This window comes from Rattus norvegicus, chromosome 9, assembly GCF_036323735.1.
Source record: "Rattus norvegicus strain BN/NHsdMcwi chromosome 9, GRCr8, whole genome shotgun sequence".
Taxonomy (NCBI): Eukaryota; Metazoa; Chordata; class Mammalia; order Rodentia; family Muridae; genus Rattus; species Rattus norvegicus.
In genome coordinates, this window is record NC_086027.1 from 2944033 (window position 1) to 2961183 (window position 17151).

Consider the following 17151-nt stretch of genomic DNA (forward strand, 5'->3'; position numbering starts at 1 on the left):
TTCTGAGAGGAGAACTCACAGCTGAAACACTCACAGGTCTTTGTACCATGTAACCTCACATCCCCTTCCTGCTTCCAAACTCTGCTAGAGTCCACTGCAGTTTCTCAGAAACCTCCCTCCAATGCCTTTTGGTGAGGAGCATCATGGAAAGGCCCTCTGTACCATTATGTTACAATATGATACAGTCAAGGACTATGTGCTAGACTATGAGATGACCTAGAGCAGAAATAATTCAGCAGGAACAGAAGCTTAGAAATAATGTGCAGGAGCGTAAATCTTACTCTCAAGGTTCCCAGGGAGATGGGAAGAGATGGAGCTCTTTCCACTGCTCATGGGCTCAGATCTGAGCCAATTACTCCTTGACCTCCAAATGGGTTGTCTCCTCCTCATTTTATAGCCCAAGTCCTGCTTGTTCAGCTTTAACTGCTGGCACATGCATAGAGGTTTATGCAGTGAACACTTAGTTTCCTACACAAATGATCTGGAGATGTCGATGTTAGTCTGAAGCAAGCTTTGTTGCCTCAAAAGATTTGTTCAGAAAAATAACTGTCACGCCCACCTCGGCCAGCAAGGAAGACGCAACACGGTTGGATTCTTCTCAACAGCCTTTACTGCAGGACACCTTCATTATTGACACAGGGAGGCGGCGGCGGCAGCAGCCAGCCCTAAGTGTTACAGCTCTAAGTGTTACAGCTCCAAGTGTTACAGTTTTAAATGTTATGGCGCGGAGCAGCAAAGCCGCTCGCCTTATATACACAACAGTATGCTAATATTCTTTCAGGGATTGGTGGGGCACGAGTCACCCCACTGTCATCCCAGCTACTTGTCCTCCAGAGATTGACGCGGCATGAACTTCCATTAGCATAGTACCGCCCCAGCCAGACTGACTTGAGGTGCAAAACCCCACGCATGTGCAGTACTGTTGTTCACCACAGGAGGGCGCCAGATTCACCTCATTATCATACAGCTGCCCTGACAGGGGACAAGCCTGCGCATGCGTGGTAAGTTATTCACATTCGGACTGGGCTGGCTGTGGGCGCCATCTTTACTTCGCCTAGCCGCTCCCTACAAATAACTTTCAAAGGTGATTGGTTTGCATTGCTTGAAAGTGCATCTACCTTGGCATCTGATTTAACCATGCTGCTTAAGACAACACGCCAATTAAAAATATAAAAGTGTATGTAGCGATTCAGAGTAGCCATAGCAAAAATTGTGACCATGGTCTCCAGACGAATGAAGCTCCCCAGTGCCTACATCAGCCTAAATTTTCTGTCCAAAATTCTAGGCTTTTAGAACACAGAACTGGCAGAGACCTTTAGGAGTTCTTGAGTTTAAATCCTCATGGGAGGAGAGAACTGATTCATGCAAGTTGTCCTCTGATCTCCACAAGCATGCCATCACTTGTACACACGTGCATGAACACACACACACACACACACACACACACATACATACACACACATACACACACACTCACACACACACACTCACACACACACATACACACACACATACACATACATACACACACATAAACACACATACATACACACACACACACACACACACACACACACACGTCTCTGGGATGCCACATGAGGAAGGAAGCACCTGAGTTCTGGCTGTTGCCCGCAGACTGGTACACAGCACATAAGATTTCCAATGGGAAGAACACCCAGGACCAACCAGAGGACAGTCGGAGCAGGATCTGGAAGCCCAGGACAGGTACCTTGCAAATGAGTCTGCCTGCATGAGACAGCACATTAGTAGACCAGGTAGCTGACCACACTCAGGGGCCATGCTGGAGGCACTGTGCCTGGATCATTCCTGCTACATCTCCTGCTGCCAGTGCGCCAAGGCTGGCCTGCTACACCATCTACTGCACTTCATGGCCTGACCCTTGATGCAAACACCAAGTAGCACATGATGTTCGTAAACTGTTCTGTTGTCTCCATACACACTCACGTCCTTGACCTGCAGAAAAATACTGCACAACATAGCAACACTGCATACCTGGATTTCAGCAGAAAGAAGTGTGTGACTCTGCCCCATATGACTTCAGGAGACCAGCACACAAAGCAGAAGCCCCGATGGCCCACAGACATTAAAGGACAAGGAGGAACTGAGCAGCACTTTGGGCTTGCTCTCTGGGTCAGTGGTGTCAGGAAGGCATTGGGTTTAACACTAATTATTCTTTAAGTGGCATGAGCCAAGGACTTCTTCAGCTCATTGTGGACGTTGAGATGTCTATTTCTATTATCTAGGAGAAATAGAAGTTGTGGAGGTTGGACTGGGCAGTAGAATGTGGACAGAAGCCAATGCTACTTGTGCACTTAAGCACGTGGCTAAATTAAACTACTCAAAAGCCAACCAGAAGCTACCGATGATTAAAATTATTTTTAATTTAATCAATTAAGTTAAAATTAGTTTTAATTAAATTAATAACTTAATATAAAATATTTTCAACATCCACATATATAATAAATAAATTCGAGTGTAACCATATTTCCTCTGTTAATAGCCCCAGGCAGGTAAGGAAGCCATATAGAGATTTATTTCTCAGCTTATATGAATCATGCTGCTAACCTTGCCACATTGAAATGTTTACTGCCAGTTTTTATCTTAGCAATTGTTTCCCACAGTTTGAATAAGGTTTCTGTAAGATTTCAATAATGTGTCACATACCTTGGGAGGATAATGCTTCCCTAGGAGCCATGAAGTATCTGAAAATAACCTCGGCATTATGTCTGAGAAATATTCTCTCAAGTTTGTAGTCAGGGGAAGTCAAGACACCTCTGAGACAATGTAGGCTATGGCTTTGGTTGCCTCCCAGAATTTGAAGATCAAACTCTATTGCTGAAGACATGACACCCTTTGGACACAGGACTGGGAGGATTTGAGCTCATCCCCAACAAACGACTCTCATTGTCAGAAGGCACCGAGAAAGTGGAGTGTTTGGTCATCCTATCTAACCGAAAAGCCCAGAAACCACAGCCCTGGCTGGATGGCAACATTTCCACAATGGTGAAATACTGGCACCTTTATCTCTGGTGTCACGGAAGGGTTAATGATCTAAAAGTCTCAGAGGAGCTAGAAAGCTCTGGCTAGGAAAGTCAACAAGCTGTTAACATCTGTGGGCAGTTAGCTTACGGGACGCTTCTGATAAGAAGGTCAACATGTCAACCTACGTTGGCATTTACAAGTCCATGATGCAGAGGAACGGATGTACAGATGGAATCTTCCACTGCTGAAGTTTCCTTTCTGCTCTAAAAAACCCTCAAGTCTCCTCCACTCCCCTGGAGGGACCCTATACTGTTCTAGTGAATGACAGCCTGCTTCTGTTGAGGTTGGCGACTTCCTTGTATTCATGTTGCCTCCTTCTGTCCCATCTAACATTTGGTGTTGAAACTGGAGAGGAGTTTAGGGCTCCTGTGACCCCCTCCCCTGGTTGTCGTTTCTCCATCCTCTCCCTTTGCTGACACCCACCCACTGACAGTGTGGTTTCCTTGGCTTCCTACAAGCTGAACAGCTGCCTGTTGCAGGTTGAAACCTATGGGCCTTGGGATTCTTTTTCTACCTAAGATCCACATTCTGGGCATTACTGGCAAGCCATGTAAACATGGCTCGGGCTCCTTGTAAAACCTGTCCTCCTATCTCTCCAACTCTCCAGAACAGAGTCTCTTGGTTCCTTGTTTCCTAGAGCACATCCACTACTGCATGTTGTTAACTTAAGTCTTGGCCAGTGTCAGGAGGGGCCCCAGACCTAGGCCTTCTCCAGAACTCCAGGGCTTCCTTGGTCTTTGCCACCTGATAGGCTGGGACACGATCTTCTGCAATTCATGCTCGTTCCTCCAGCTGCTGCCTGGACCCAAGGAACAACTTAAGAAATGACTGTATTCTCTTTTTTCCTTGACCTTCTGAGATGGGTTCCAAATTGTCTGTGCTTAAGAACGCTCTTTGGCATGCCTAAAATCAAACCTCAAAACTTCACCCCATACTCTTACATAGGTCTCAGTTCATATCTGGCCCCAATATCAAGTATACAACAGCCACACCCAACCTGGACTGAATAATTTCCATTCCCAAATCCTTACCAGCCTAAAGGCAAAATGGTGAATACTGAAATTCCTGCCTCAAATCATTTACTGCCACTCCCGTTGTTCACTCTGTTCCTTCACTTCTGCATGACAGCTCTAAGTCCCAACCCTACTCCTAAGCCCTCTGCGATGTTATCCTGCAGGCGAGCCTGCACCCTGTCCACTGTTCTCCCACTTTGCCTATCCGCTGCCCGTGGACAAACCCCTCACCTCTCTGTTTGACACAAAAGGTCCAACTGAGATCTGAGCCCTCTTCCCTCCCACGGTCCCCCCTTAATCCTGCCCAGAACAAAAGGACAGTTCTGGTTCTGGTTCATGTGTTTGCTGATAGTTTTAATTATTCCAGGTGTGGCACAGTAGAACCACTTCTGCTACGGCACCACATGGGAGCTGCTAAGCATCAGGCAATGGCGTCAGGAGCAGAGGACCCCTAAGTACTAAGTGATTTTGACAAACTGCCCTGTGCCTTGGAAGTTCACTGAGCAGCCATGGAGAGATGGGGTTTGCCCCGCTCCCTCCCGTCTAAGACTCAAGCATCTCTGTGTCACAGTAACCTGTCTTAGGTCAGGCTGGCCCCTCCTGACTCTGAAACACCCTGAGAGGTAAAGGTGCTGTGCCCTTAAGGACAGTTAACTGGTGAAGTAGTTCCAGTGTAAGTTAGTGTTACTTATCTCCTCATACAGAGATGTCGTTAGGAAAACAACTATGGTAAAAGGACGCAAGAGTAAAAGCTAGCCCCTGACTCTGTGTCGGGGAGAAAGTAAATGGACACCATTGACCATCCCCCAACTGGGCTGGTAACATTCCCTGCAGACATTTTGGAATTTACTCTCCACCTGGGAACAAACTTTTGAGTTTTTAAAAGAGTCTTCCTTTCTTTCTCCTTCTGTCTCTCCTGCAACCCTGAGAGAACCTCACACTGTGATTCTGCCAACTCTAACAGCAACATAAGAGCTCCTTTTCCTTGAGCTGAGACCATGATGTTCCTTTCTTTGTCTCTTGTTTTGCTTTCCTGGGCCTCCCTGCCAAGGCCTAGGTACAGTCTTCTGTGTCCACACTAACCCAAAGAAAGTGTCCTTTAATTTTTAAAGAAAGGGCACACAAGTCCACATTTAATCTGTGATTTTTATGGACCCCACAGGGACTTGTGTCCTGATGGGACATGGGTTCACTAGATCATGGGGCTGCACACAACAAAAATGGAGACATCTATAAAACTCCCAATCCCGCTAAACTGTATCTCTGTTATACTAGACTAAGGAGGTAACATCAGACAGTAACTAAAGGGGGTTTTGTCATTTTAGTGGTTTGGGACTCAAAGGATAAACTGCCGACAGCAGTACAAGCTGGCACAGTGAGCTACAGCCGGCTGCACTGAGTCTGAAGCCCTGCTCTTGCTGCCTCACTTCTCCAGGCCCATTCTACTCTGAGATAGAACCTGACCACTGCCCTCAACACCCCTGAGCGCCTCTCCCATGTGTCTGCTTTTGTTTCTGCATGATCTGGAACTAGCAATATATCTCTAGAGAGCCCTGTTAGATTTCCTTTTCACAATGAAAAATATAGAAAACAATCTCAGCAAATAATAACCTTCAAAATCTTGGTTTTTAAAAGTATCTTATGTGTGATCCTGTTTATATAGACTGAGTACATGCGATTATGGTTTGCACACCATGTACTTAGCACCAAATTGACTTATGAGTAAGTGCTCACATAAACTGAAGTTGTCAGCTTGGCTAACTTCATCTTATTCCTGGTAAAACTAAAATTTTATAAACAAAATAATCGATAAGCACATGCACACACACACAGGTGCACACGTGCATGCACACACACACACACAAACGAACACACACACACACACACACACAAATATAATTAAAAACTATGAGCACATGAGTTAAACAAAGAGAGATGGGTGATGAGTCTGAACCTTTCTTTGGGACAATTAACATGAGTTTTCAAATTTATTTATTTTATTTATATAATCTTTTAAAGGGGGAATAAGAAGAGGGAGCTCTATCTGTATGACTATCTGAGTATAAAAAGCCCTCATACACACTGAATAAGACCTTTTCAGTGGGTGGAATAGGCTTGATTCTTTGGCACAGAAAAGGCCATTCTGAACAGGACACTGATACCACGGGCATGGAGACCGCATCAAGGTGAAAAACTTCTCACGGGAAAGGACAGCATCATTTAGGCAAACCAGCAGCCTACAATGTGGGAAAGAGGGTTAATAGCTAGGCTATGTAAAAAATGAAACTACCTAAACACGAAGAAACAAAACTCAACTGAAATGTGAGATGCAGAATTAAGCAGAGAATTCTCAAAAGAGGAGGCAGGAGTGTGCGGGAAGCACAATGGACGGTTATTCATCTGCTAAGAAAAGTGAAGTTAAATGAGGATTAAACTGTGAGGGAGCTAGGAGAGCAGGGTAGAGCAGGAGGTAATGTAGAGAGTACAGTGCTGTTTAATCTGGCAGAAGGGGTTTACAAGTAAAAACACCGTGTGAGGCCTTTGAATTAATTAAGAGGGAGGATATTTATCAGCTTTCTATTTAAAGTGTATGTTAAAGCAGTAAAAGAGGCAGGAGTGGTGGGCCCTCAGGAGGCAGAGGCAAGTGGGTCTCTGTAAGCCAGCCTGGTCTACAGAGAGAATTCCAGGGCCTCCCAGAGAAAGTCTGTCTTGAAAGACCAAGGGCAGAGACAGAAAAAGAAAAAAGATCATGCAATCCAAACATGCCATTCCTATTCATGGTAAATGTTTTATAATCTTTTGGGGTGTATGTCTGTGCGTGTGTGTTTGTGTGTGTGTGTGTGTGTTTGAGAGAGACAGAGACAGAGACAAAGAGACAGAGACAGACAGACACGCAGGCATGCGCGCACGCACACACAGAGAGAGAGACAGAGAGAAAGGGAGAGAGGGAGTGAGGGAGGGAGGGAGAGAGAAAGAGAGAGACAGACAGAGACAAAGAGAGAGACAGAGAGAGACAGAGAGAGACAGAGAGAGACAGAGAGAGACAGAGACAGAGACAGAGACAGAGACAGAGACAGAGACAGAGACAGAGACAGAGAGAGTGCTGACAGGGAATTAAAGCCAGGACATCCTTCTAACATGCTGGACAAGCACTCTATCCTGTGCAGCATCCTCTGCAGTTCTCTCTTTCCTTTAATATTGAAACAGTGTTGGTAAATCATCAGGGCACCCTTGAACTTTTTGTTTTCTTTGCCTCACAGACTCTCCTCCCAAGCAGCTGGGGTTAGGAGATTGCACCCCTAAGACCTACTTCCGGTAGGGTTCTCTTTGAAAAGTCATGTCTGTGAGGACCCCTTCACGTCTTTCCTTTTCCGAACATTTATAAAACACCATGCCTAAGAATCTTTTGCAGGGAATTGGATATTGCACTGGGAAGGCCCATTTCTTCACTTTGAGATTCTGGTCATAAACATGTCATAAATATAAATGCCAAACTCCGGAAATGCAGGTGTAGAGAGTCAAATTCTAATCAGACTTAAGTGATGTGGGGTTTTGCTCTAGTCTCTACGGTGCTCTCCGTTCCCCAAGTCCATGTTTTTCCTTAGGGTGCTGCCTTTCCAGAGTACTGGTATGCTGCAGGGTGCTCAGTTCCACATCTGTCTGCACTATTTCAAAGTTTTCCTTCCAGCCCACACATCTATGCCTAGAGCTAGAGGTTAGAACCATCTGTTCCTGCTCATTAACCAACCATTCCAGATCTGTATGGTGGTTTTTTTTTTTCTCTGTACTAAAATTAGGACAGTCCAGGCCCGTTGTTACACCGATCACACCACAATGTAGTTACCTATCAAAGGCCAGGGGAGAATCAGATCTTCACCACTGCAGTTTCCAACTTGTCTTCATTTTGGAGACCTTGGAATTTCCCTCCCTTTAAGTGGGTGCATCCATCCCTATTCATTTTATTTTATTTTTTATTTTATTATCATTTTATCCAGCATTACTATATAGTTAATGGCAATTTTAAGTCTCTCATTTTGCCAGTTCAAAAAAAAAGTAATATTTTTCATCACTACAAAAAGTAGTCATGACGGAATATGGCGCTCAAGCTGTTCAGTGATACGAGATTATCTCCACCCACCACCCTGCAGCACGGCTTTGCTGTAGGTAGGCCCCATTTCTCCGACCTTGAGAATGTTCTAGAATTCTCTCAGCCGGCCTAGCCTGTTTCTGTCAAGCCTACAGGAAACGCTCGCATCACAGCTTAAATGCCACGAGGGGAGAAATATTCTCGTGCGTGTTCACTGCTGTGTCCCTTGTACCTGATATTTCAGGCACTTTTCCCAAATGGGGAAAAAACGGGGGGAAAAAAGTCCTGACGGCTGAAGGGCCAGCCTGTGAGCATGTCCTCCAACACGCAACCGGACTCAACCTCCTACTTGTGGCTGGCGAAAGGGGCGAAGGGGTCCGGCCAGGCGCTGCCTTCTGTCTAGAGGTGCCTGTTATTTTCTATTTCTAGGTGGGTTTCGTTACTTTTCCATTCAGTCGCCGGTCTTTTCCAACGGGATAACCCTATGTATTCAAGGCGCCATTTTGAGGGAATGACTGGAATAAATGCTTTCCTGAGAGAACTCTGACCACAGTTCTGCACAGCACGTGTTTCAAAGCGTCTTCAGACACGGTTCTGGGGGACCCGGGAGTGGCGTGAGTCTGTCTGTCCATCTGTCTGTGGGGCTCAGGCCTAGCTCGTCCCGAGAACTGTACCTCACGCGTGCCCCACGCGCACCCCTCACCTACTCGGGTGGGCGTCGTGGGTCCTCCAGTCCCCCTGCGGGGGCCGAGCGCTGCCGCCCATTGGCTGAAGCCCACCACGAGGCCAGCCCCGCACAGTCATCCCCGGGGGCGCGCCGCCCACGCCTCAGTGACTCAGTGACTCTCGCCACGCTCGCTTCCCGACTCCATTGTCTCCGAGGCCCTTGGCTCTCCTTCCACTGCCTCCGCGACATTTTGCCCGTTGGTGGCCAGGCCGCCACTCCGCAGCTGCCCCGAGTAGCTGCTAGCCGCGTGGCTTCTGTGCCATCTTCGGGTTTTTTTCCAGGGGACCTCCGGCTGCCATCATGGTGAGTCAAGGGCAGGCCCTGGGTGACAGTGCAAGACCAGCCCAAAGCCGAAGACTCCTTACAGGGATGATGAAATTCGGCTTTTTTGATGTAGCACGAAGAAATGGGGGAGAGAGCAAAAAGGGGTTCCTTCGTATTTCCGGTGCTGGGTTCCCCACTGGACAGCCCCCAGGGTAAGGCCTGGAGGGCAGGAGTTGAGGCCTTGTTGACTTTGGGTCTTACACAAGCACTGAGGGGCCCCAGGAGATGGCGGGAGGCCGGTGGCCACGGGCAGCCCTGGGGACCTCGGGCTGCCCCAGGGTGGGCCGGGTGCAGGACCTGGGCGTCACGTTACAGCCCTTTCCCGCCTTTGGGGGTAGGTGCCTTGGGTCAGGCTGGCTGCCACCCAGCCCTGAGGCGGCTTCCGGGTAGGGGCGGGCATGGGCTCCTCTGCTAGGTGAGGCCTAGGCTGGCAGAGGCAGGGCCTGTGGACTTCTGGATGCCAGCCCTGTCTCCCCTGACTCAGTCAGTATGGTTTTGGGGGGCTGGAGGCGGGGCCTTCGCAGGCCACCCTTGGCCAGGCCCTGTTGACAGTGGTGCCTGAGAGGTGGAGGTGGCTTGGCCTCAGCTTGAGTGTTTAGCTCAGGTGTGCGTGGGATGGGGAGGAGCCAGAGGCCTGAGTGGGGTTGGGGGAAGGGTGAAGGAGGGGATAGCTGGACAGGACACCTGCTGAAATCCCTACTCTACCCCAGGACACTGGCTTTGTAGCTTCCAGGGTAACTTAGGCTACAGTAAGACTCTGCCTCAGAATCAGTACTGCAAAAGTTGATGGCCATTTAGTCACAAATCCCTTGTGAGTTGCATCTCGTTTATAATTTTTTTCATTTTCAAGGTAAAGGAAGAAATTTATACAGTTTACGACAGATGTTAAAAAAGAGTTGGACTTTAGTAATCATTTGTAAAAATTGGGAATCACAATTGTGAATTATCTATCACAATAATTAAGATCGCACAATACTGGACAGTTTACTCACTACATTAGTGTCAGAAATGTGATGACTTCAGGCTTTATATAGGGTAGTATTTGTGACATACATGGAAATTTGCTTAGCATAGTGATTTACTTACATTTCAAAAATGTTATCCTAAAATCTTTTAATAACTATTCTCAGCTTCTAGCAATATTTGATATGTGGATATTCAGATGTAATGGAATGTGTTACTATACATAATAGGAAAGTGTGTGTGCTAGCCTCCAAGTTCATTGCTGGTATTCTAATATTCTCATTAACTCATAGCACATTTGGAGATATAATTAATCTGCCTTAAGTTTAATACAATTTTTTTCAGTATGCTATTATAGTCTACTGGTGGGTAAGATTATACTTTTCCACCAGTGTCAGTAGTGGGCCTGTAGGTGTGGGGAAAATCTCAACTATTGGGGGTAGTGGGGGCCAGAGGCCAAGGCAAGAGGATCACTTGAGCCCTTTAGAAATTCAAGTCAACTTTGGCAGTGTAAAACATCCTTTAAAATCTGTTGTACTCAAGAAATAGTGGCATGAGTTTGAAGCCAGTCTGGTGTACACTTCAGGCCAGCCAGATTTACATAATAAGGCCCTATCTCTTAACTTTAAAACTTACACTTTCTTGAACATCAGAGTTTGACTGACAAGTATTTGGTTGTCGAGTGGTTTTGATCATATTTTAAAAGAAGTAACTAAAGCATTTATCTGTCGTGGAAGTTTTAAATAAAACAATATTAAGCATACAGTAGGCATTAGGTCTTATTAAAATGGAGTTCTTTGCTTTCTTGGTTTTGAGTGTCACCTACTGGGTAAGGACCAGGATATGGTGTGCTTTCTTTAATACATAATACACTATTAAGACAAAACAGATTTTATATTTACTCAGGTGAAACAGGTAGTTTAAGCCCAAATCAAGCATCCTATGATATTTAATGCTTTATTTTCCTTCTCATTAAATTTTCTCATTCATATTACTTTTGTATATAGAATACAATTAGAAGACATAGGAGATTTTTTTTCTAATATTTTTACAAAAGGAAACCCAATATTTTGAAAAATGAAAAGCAAGTTCTCCTGAAAGAATAAAAGAAGTCAGCAGGTTAAAAAAGCCCCAATAAATGTAGGTATTTGACTAAGTCCATGTTTGTTGTGTTCTGTTGTATTACCTCTTCTGTACACACATTCTCAGTAAAGTTCTACTTAGAAAAATTCATGTTAACCAATTAAGAATCTACTGTATGATGATTGTAGAGAGTTTGGATCAGAATCAGGAAAAGGTGAGTTGTGTGTATAGACTCCCTGAAAATAAAAGATGGTGTCGTCTCTATTAACTCCCGAAAATTTCGAGATGGCAGTGGGGGCTTATATGGTGTTATTCAAGAAAGAGCTATTTCAAAACATGCATTAAACACAGTAGTATTAAGGAATAGGAACAGAATTCATGTATTTCTAAACTCGCCGGACATTAATATGGCGGTGTTAATTTCTATTAATTTGCTAACAGAAAGGCAAAGAAAAAGATTGATTTAAGAGTTTGATACTTTTCTGTTTGGGGTTTTGAAGAGCTGTTTTGTTTACATTGGAGTTTTAATGTGCTTTGGATTTAACATACTCAGTAAAATTAAAATTTCATAATTTAATTCTTCCCTTCCAATTTGTATCCCTTTGAGGTCATTTCTCTGGCTAGGACTTCAAGAACTATATTGAATAAGTAGGGAGAGAGTAGGTAGCCTTGCCTAGGCCCTGATTTAGAGGGATTGCTTCACATTTCTCTCCATTTCTTTAATGTTAGCTACTGGATTTCTCTGTATTGCTTTCAATATGTTTAGGTATGGGCCTTGAATTAATGGCCTCCCATTATCTTTGTCATTGTTAGGATACTAGTAGGATAGGTTTGATTGAAATATACTCTCAAGAATATTAACAAAACCATTGCCTCTTGTGTACCATCTGACAAGATGTCTTGTGGCATCTACCAAGTTCACAGACAGTTCTTCACAAACTTCCCAAAGCCAGCAAATTGGAGCATGAAGAAAGCCATGTCCAAGGCATTCAAAACCAGCCTCCTCACCAATGCCCCCAGAAAAGGCTTTCTTAAAAGGAGGGAGGTACTGAGACAGTTGACCATCATACACTCAGAGAAGACTGTGCCAGGAGAATTGGGGAAAGATTGTGGGAGAGAGTAATTAGGTATCAGTAGTCAGTGAGTAGAAAGTAAAGTGAAAAAGAAAAAATATATAAATAGAAATAAAATAAAGTTCTTTAACAAAATGGGACACAATGTATTGCTGAGCTATACTGTGTTTACACTTGCACAGGCTTTAACATCTAGAGAGACTAGATGTGATGAAGTAGGATGCCCTTGTCATTTGCATATACTATGTATACAGCAAAGATAAATGAAGTGGAGAACACACAGATCAAAGTTCCATTGTTCCCTCACACATATATGGCTCTGCTTCCCTTTATCAGGACTGTGGAGGCCAGTGCTCATCCAGGTCTCAGGGCTCAACCAAAATGCAGTCCCCTGTGATCTCTGGCCAAGTGCTCTTGTGTTCCCAAAGAACTCTGCCTCAGGCTGCAGAGGCACTGAGGGGCCAGCCTTCACCTTCAAGGTGCAACCACTCTTTCAGCCTTTCAAGGCTCTCTGTTACTCAACTGGAGGCTTCAGCAGAGGCCTTTCATCTCAATAACAGAAGCTTACCTGATCCAAAACATTGGGAAGCCATCCTACACTCCTGATTGGCTGGTTATCTGAGACCAAACAACATAACTCTCTTCTTTATGCCTGTTTTCCTGATTTGAAAGTAAATAATGTGATCATCTGTGGTGTTGGTGGTAAGAATAAAATCCTTAACATGAATAATAGGACCATACAGAGCATGGGCTTCACATTCTAGATACAGAGTGAATAGCTAGAGGGAATTACCAAAGAAAATAATAAGAATCCTAAAAACAATTACAAAAATAATGAAATGAATTAAAACAAAAAGAAAAGCAAAAACAAAAATACCTTGTGGGTGCTGGATTTAAAGGCATGTATTGACTTTGACCAGCTTTGTAGGTATTTGAAATAAAAAGCAAACAAACAAACAAACAGCCTTATTACACTTGCAGCTGTTGCAGGAGAGAAAGCTGGGAGATATCCTGTGCTGCCGCCCCCATGCTGTGATTCTGCAGCAGCAAGTTCCTTGGGAATAGAAACCTGTATGCAGTGGGATCCCTTGCTGGCCCTGGCATCTCAAAAATAGAGGCTTCCCTAATCCAAAACCTTGGAATCCAGTTTACTTCAGGCCAGGAATGAAGTCAACCATCATTAGTGAAAGAGGAAGGGAAAATTACATAGGAAAAATATGTGCCTTAATCAGAAAACATCCTCAACTTCTAAGACCTCCACAATCTCCACTCCTCTCTTCTGGGCTTTGCATATTGATGTTGTATAACTCCAGATGGTAGGAAAAGGCAGAGTTCTTCCCAGAAAAGTCATACATGATTTTCACCCTGACGTCTGTGAGGTGAGGTGGCATCGTATCACAGAGTCAAGAAAGCCGGGATAAGAACACAGAAGCCACAGATGACAATGCCAAATGGACTCCCTCCTGAACTTATGGACCCATTAAAATTGAGGTTTAGCCTAATCTTAGGCCATTCCACTCCCTGCCCACCTGCCTGCTTTTTATGTTTGCTATGAGTAAAAGTTCAGCTTGTAGCCCCAATATCTTCATGATTGGACTTGGAAATTCAGGAAGAATGATATTGGAGAAGGGATGGGTATGTGGTTTCAATGTGGTAACACATGGTCCAGGTTGATGTTTGCTCAGTGATGTCCAATTTAATTGTCTTGTTATATTTGTGAAAGGGAAGATATCCAACTTAATATATAAAAGGTACAGAAATTTATTATTTTATATATGGCCTATAGTTGATCCCTATGTTCCCAAGAAAAGGGAGTTTTTATTGCAAAAAATAGGATTATAGATCATTGATTCTGTGAAATACATGGATATGTAAATAGAAACAATGTCAGATGTCATGGTCTGTACAGTAAGCAAATATTCCCCGGTTTTATGCCGTCAGAGGTCTAGAAAAAATACATTGGCCTCCAGAAAAAGGGAAAACCTTAGGAATCGAAATGTGTGTCACATGTATTGTCTTGGGTAGTAGATTTACTTTTAAGAAGAAAACTCCCTCCTCCTTGGTCCCTAGAGATTTGGGTGCTAAGAAAAATCTGTTCCCTAATTCAGGGTTGTAAGCAACTCTCCCCAGCAAAAGCATTGATGACCTCTAATGAAGCAGAGAGAAACATCTAGCTTTGGAATAGAGGTTGCCAAACAGTATTCCCAGTGACCTATGAGAGACTGGAGGAAAGGGCCCCCACAGAAATTGATCCATTTGGGTAAAGCTAGTTAGCAGGTAGGCCATAGAACTTCCCACTGACATCATCAGTAAGCCCTTCACTGGAAAATCTATTGTATCTAAGAGATCCCTAGAATCTCCTGTGTGTGATGTCACCAGTGTTGTGGTGACACCAACTGCCTTTGGGATATTCCTTCAGTTCCCTTTGGGTTCACAAGCAGGCATGTTTCGCCAGCTGCTCAGGCTATTTCGCAAGGAAAGTGGAGATCAAGGAGAGACCACACCAAGGCAGAAGGAAGATGACCTCCTCTCTAGTAAAACAGGAAGGAGGAAATCATTCTGGGGAAGGCTTGGTGAGTCCTGGGCAGAGTTGGGGAACATCCTCAAGGAGGTAGGTTTGAGGTGTGCCTTCAAGGACTAGGCCTTACAAGCAGGAGCCTTGGTATTTCTCAAAGGCAAACCAAGAGTCAGGAGTTCCCGATCATTAATTTGAGAGAAAGCCAGAAAGTGGTAAGCCTTCAGTTTCTTTTCTGGAAGTTCTTTAATTGTGAGTGGCAGTTGGAGGCACTGTGAGATTAAGCATGTTTCCATTCATGGTGAGGAGTTGAAGCATTTCATCCTCTAGATTACTGTAGGTTACATAAGTCTCTGATGGCGAGAACAAGGAAGGATGTGCCCCTGGAAATTAATTGAGTTCTCAGACACTTTGGGCTGAAAAATACATGATTAGAGCTTGATGGTGCTAAGCATTATGAACTCCAGGATTATGTGCACCAGAGTTGATATGAGATAATAATGTCCCAGATGTTTATGTCTCAGTCAGATTATAACTTTCAGTGTCAGGGGTCCTGTAATAGTGAGTGTGGCACGTGTATGGCATTAGAGCTTGGGAAGAGGGACATAGCTTGAGAATCCAGTTCAAGAAAGCTTTTCTGCTCTTTCAGGGATTCACCCAGTCTCTACCATTTCCCCTTCCTCAACCTCCTTTTGGGATTCAGAATGATGTTTTCTGCCCATGGGCCATAAAATATGCAAATTCACTTGGGTTTATCTATCTATCTATTTATCTATCAGGATTTGGTAGGAAGACATCATCCCAAATTGTCATCAGTGAGCAAGAGAAGTGTCGAAAGGAACTGGAGGAACTCAAACTTGAAATCCAGAAGTGTAAATTCGAGAGGGATGAACTTTATCAAATCCTGGACCTTTATATCTATGATGATTGGGACCTCAGGTAGTCATTATGCCCAGTAACCTGTTCACCGTCTTGTGTTCTGTTCTCTCTCTGCTAACCCAAGATTTCCTCATAGCACCAGAGAGTTTCACCTCTCATCCTGGATTTTAAGGAGCCTTGGCAGGCATTTGCTTGTGAGATAAGCTAGGTGCTGTGTGTTTAGGGTCAACCCCCTTTGTACTTGACCCTGAGCTCCTTGGATTAGCGTTGGTTCTGTTAATAGCTAGAGGGACCTGGTCACACTTGCTGCCTGTAAGTGAGGGAATGAAATGCCTGCACGACATCACTCTTTTACTCTGATTTTGTTCATTATACACTGATTCTGTGGCACCTCCATGCATGTAGTTGGGATTCTCCTTGTGTTTTATATGGGTTGGTATGTATGTATGTGAAAGTATTTGTGGGTTTTATGGTCACGGTCAGGGAGTCTGGGGAGTTTGATGGGATCTGAGGATTTGTGTGATGGACAGTTTGCAGGTCATGATGGTGTGGAAGCCTACATGGATCAGCAGAGCACTTTGCATCTTCTATTTACTTAGGTGGTAGATAGGACTCTCCTGAGGGAAGGAGGGGTTACAAATCCTCTTCCCTGTCAAAGTAGTTATGCCCTCTGGTAATTCAGGGAACAGTAGGAAACAAGGTTTGAGAATCCCTGTTTTCAAAACAAAAGAAATGTCATCACAACTATCTGTTGGACCCAAGCCACTCCAGTACAGAGGGTCTTTGCAGAACCATATCTCCACAGTCTTTGAAAGAGTCCTTATTTCAAAATAACTCTTTGCTGATTTGCATAGAAACATTTCCTTGAAAGAATTGTTGTTGGAGTCTCACTGTTGTGTTTTTGCTCTGGTCTTTGTGTTTGCCACATGATTCCCTACCCCCTCCTTTCTTAAATTTGAATTTTTTATTGGTTTTTTTATTTACACTTCACCTAATTCTGAAATCAGGAGTTCAGATTGTTATTTCTTCCTTGGGCCATGTCCCAACACAGGCTGGATGTCGAATTGCCAATACTTCAATCCGAACATGAGAGGAGAATGATGTCTATGCAAATGATGACCAACTCAAAAAGTGATGCCATGGAGAGGTACAAGGAGCTCATACAAGCGAACAGTTCCTACCGGTGAGTCACTGACAGAGATGCGAACCCAGCACTAGGCAGGAAATGCTTCTGTCCTGTATGACTTTGAACCAGATTCAGGGCTCTGGTTCCGTAGTGTCTGACTCTTAACAAGAAGCCTGCCTCCTGGCAAGGGTCTTAGATTAGTAACTAATGGACTCATTTGTCGTACATGCGAAGTGTGTAGAAGACACTCCAATTGTTATTTTCCCCATTGAGGATCCTCTAGATAGAAAGTTTTGAA

At 44.4% G+C, this 17151-nt stretch overlaps 1 protein-coding gene across 3 annotated transcripts in view; it reads left to right on the plus strand.

Annotated features, from left to right (window-relative positions):
• Window positions 1-17151, plus strand: part of LOC120094615 (uncharacterized) — a 46011-nt gene that overhangs the window by 23018 nt on the left and 5842 nt on the right. The window contains exon 1 of one of the 3 annotated variants that reach the window (XM_063267831.1): window positions 14913-16910. The exons of the other annotated variants lie outside the window; for them this stretch is intronic. Within the exon in view, the coding sequence (XP_063123901.1) occupies window positions 16765-16910 (146 nt within the window). The 5' untranslated portion in view covers window positions 14913-16764. Of the gene's footprint in view, window positions 1-14912; window positions 16911-17151 lie in introns of those variants that run through there. 3 annotated transcript variants of the gene reach the window in all.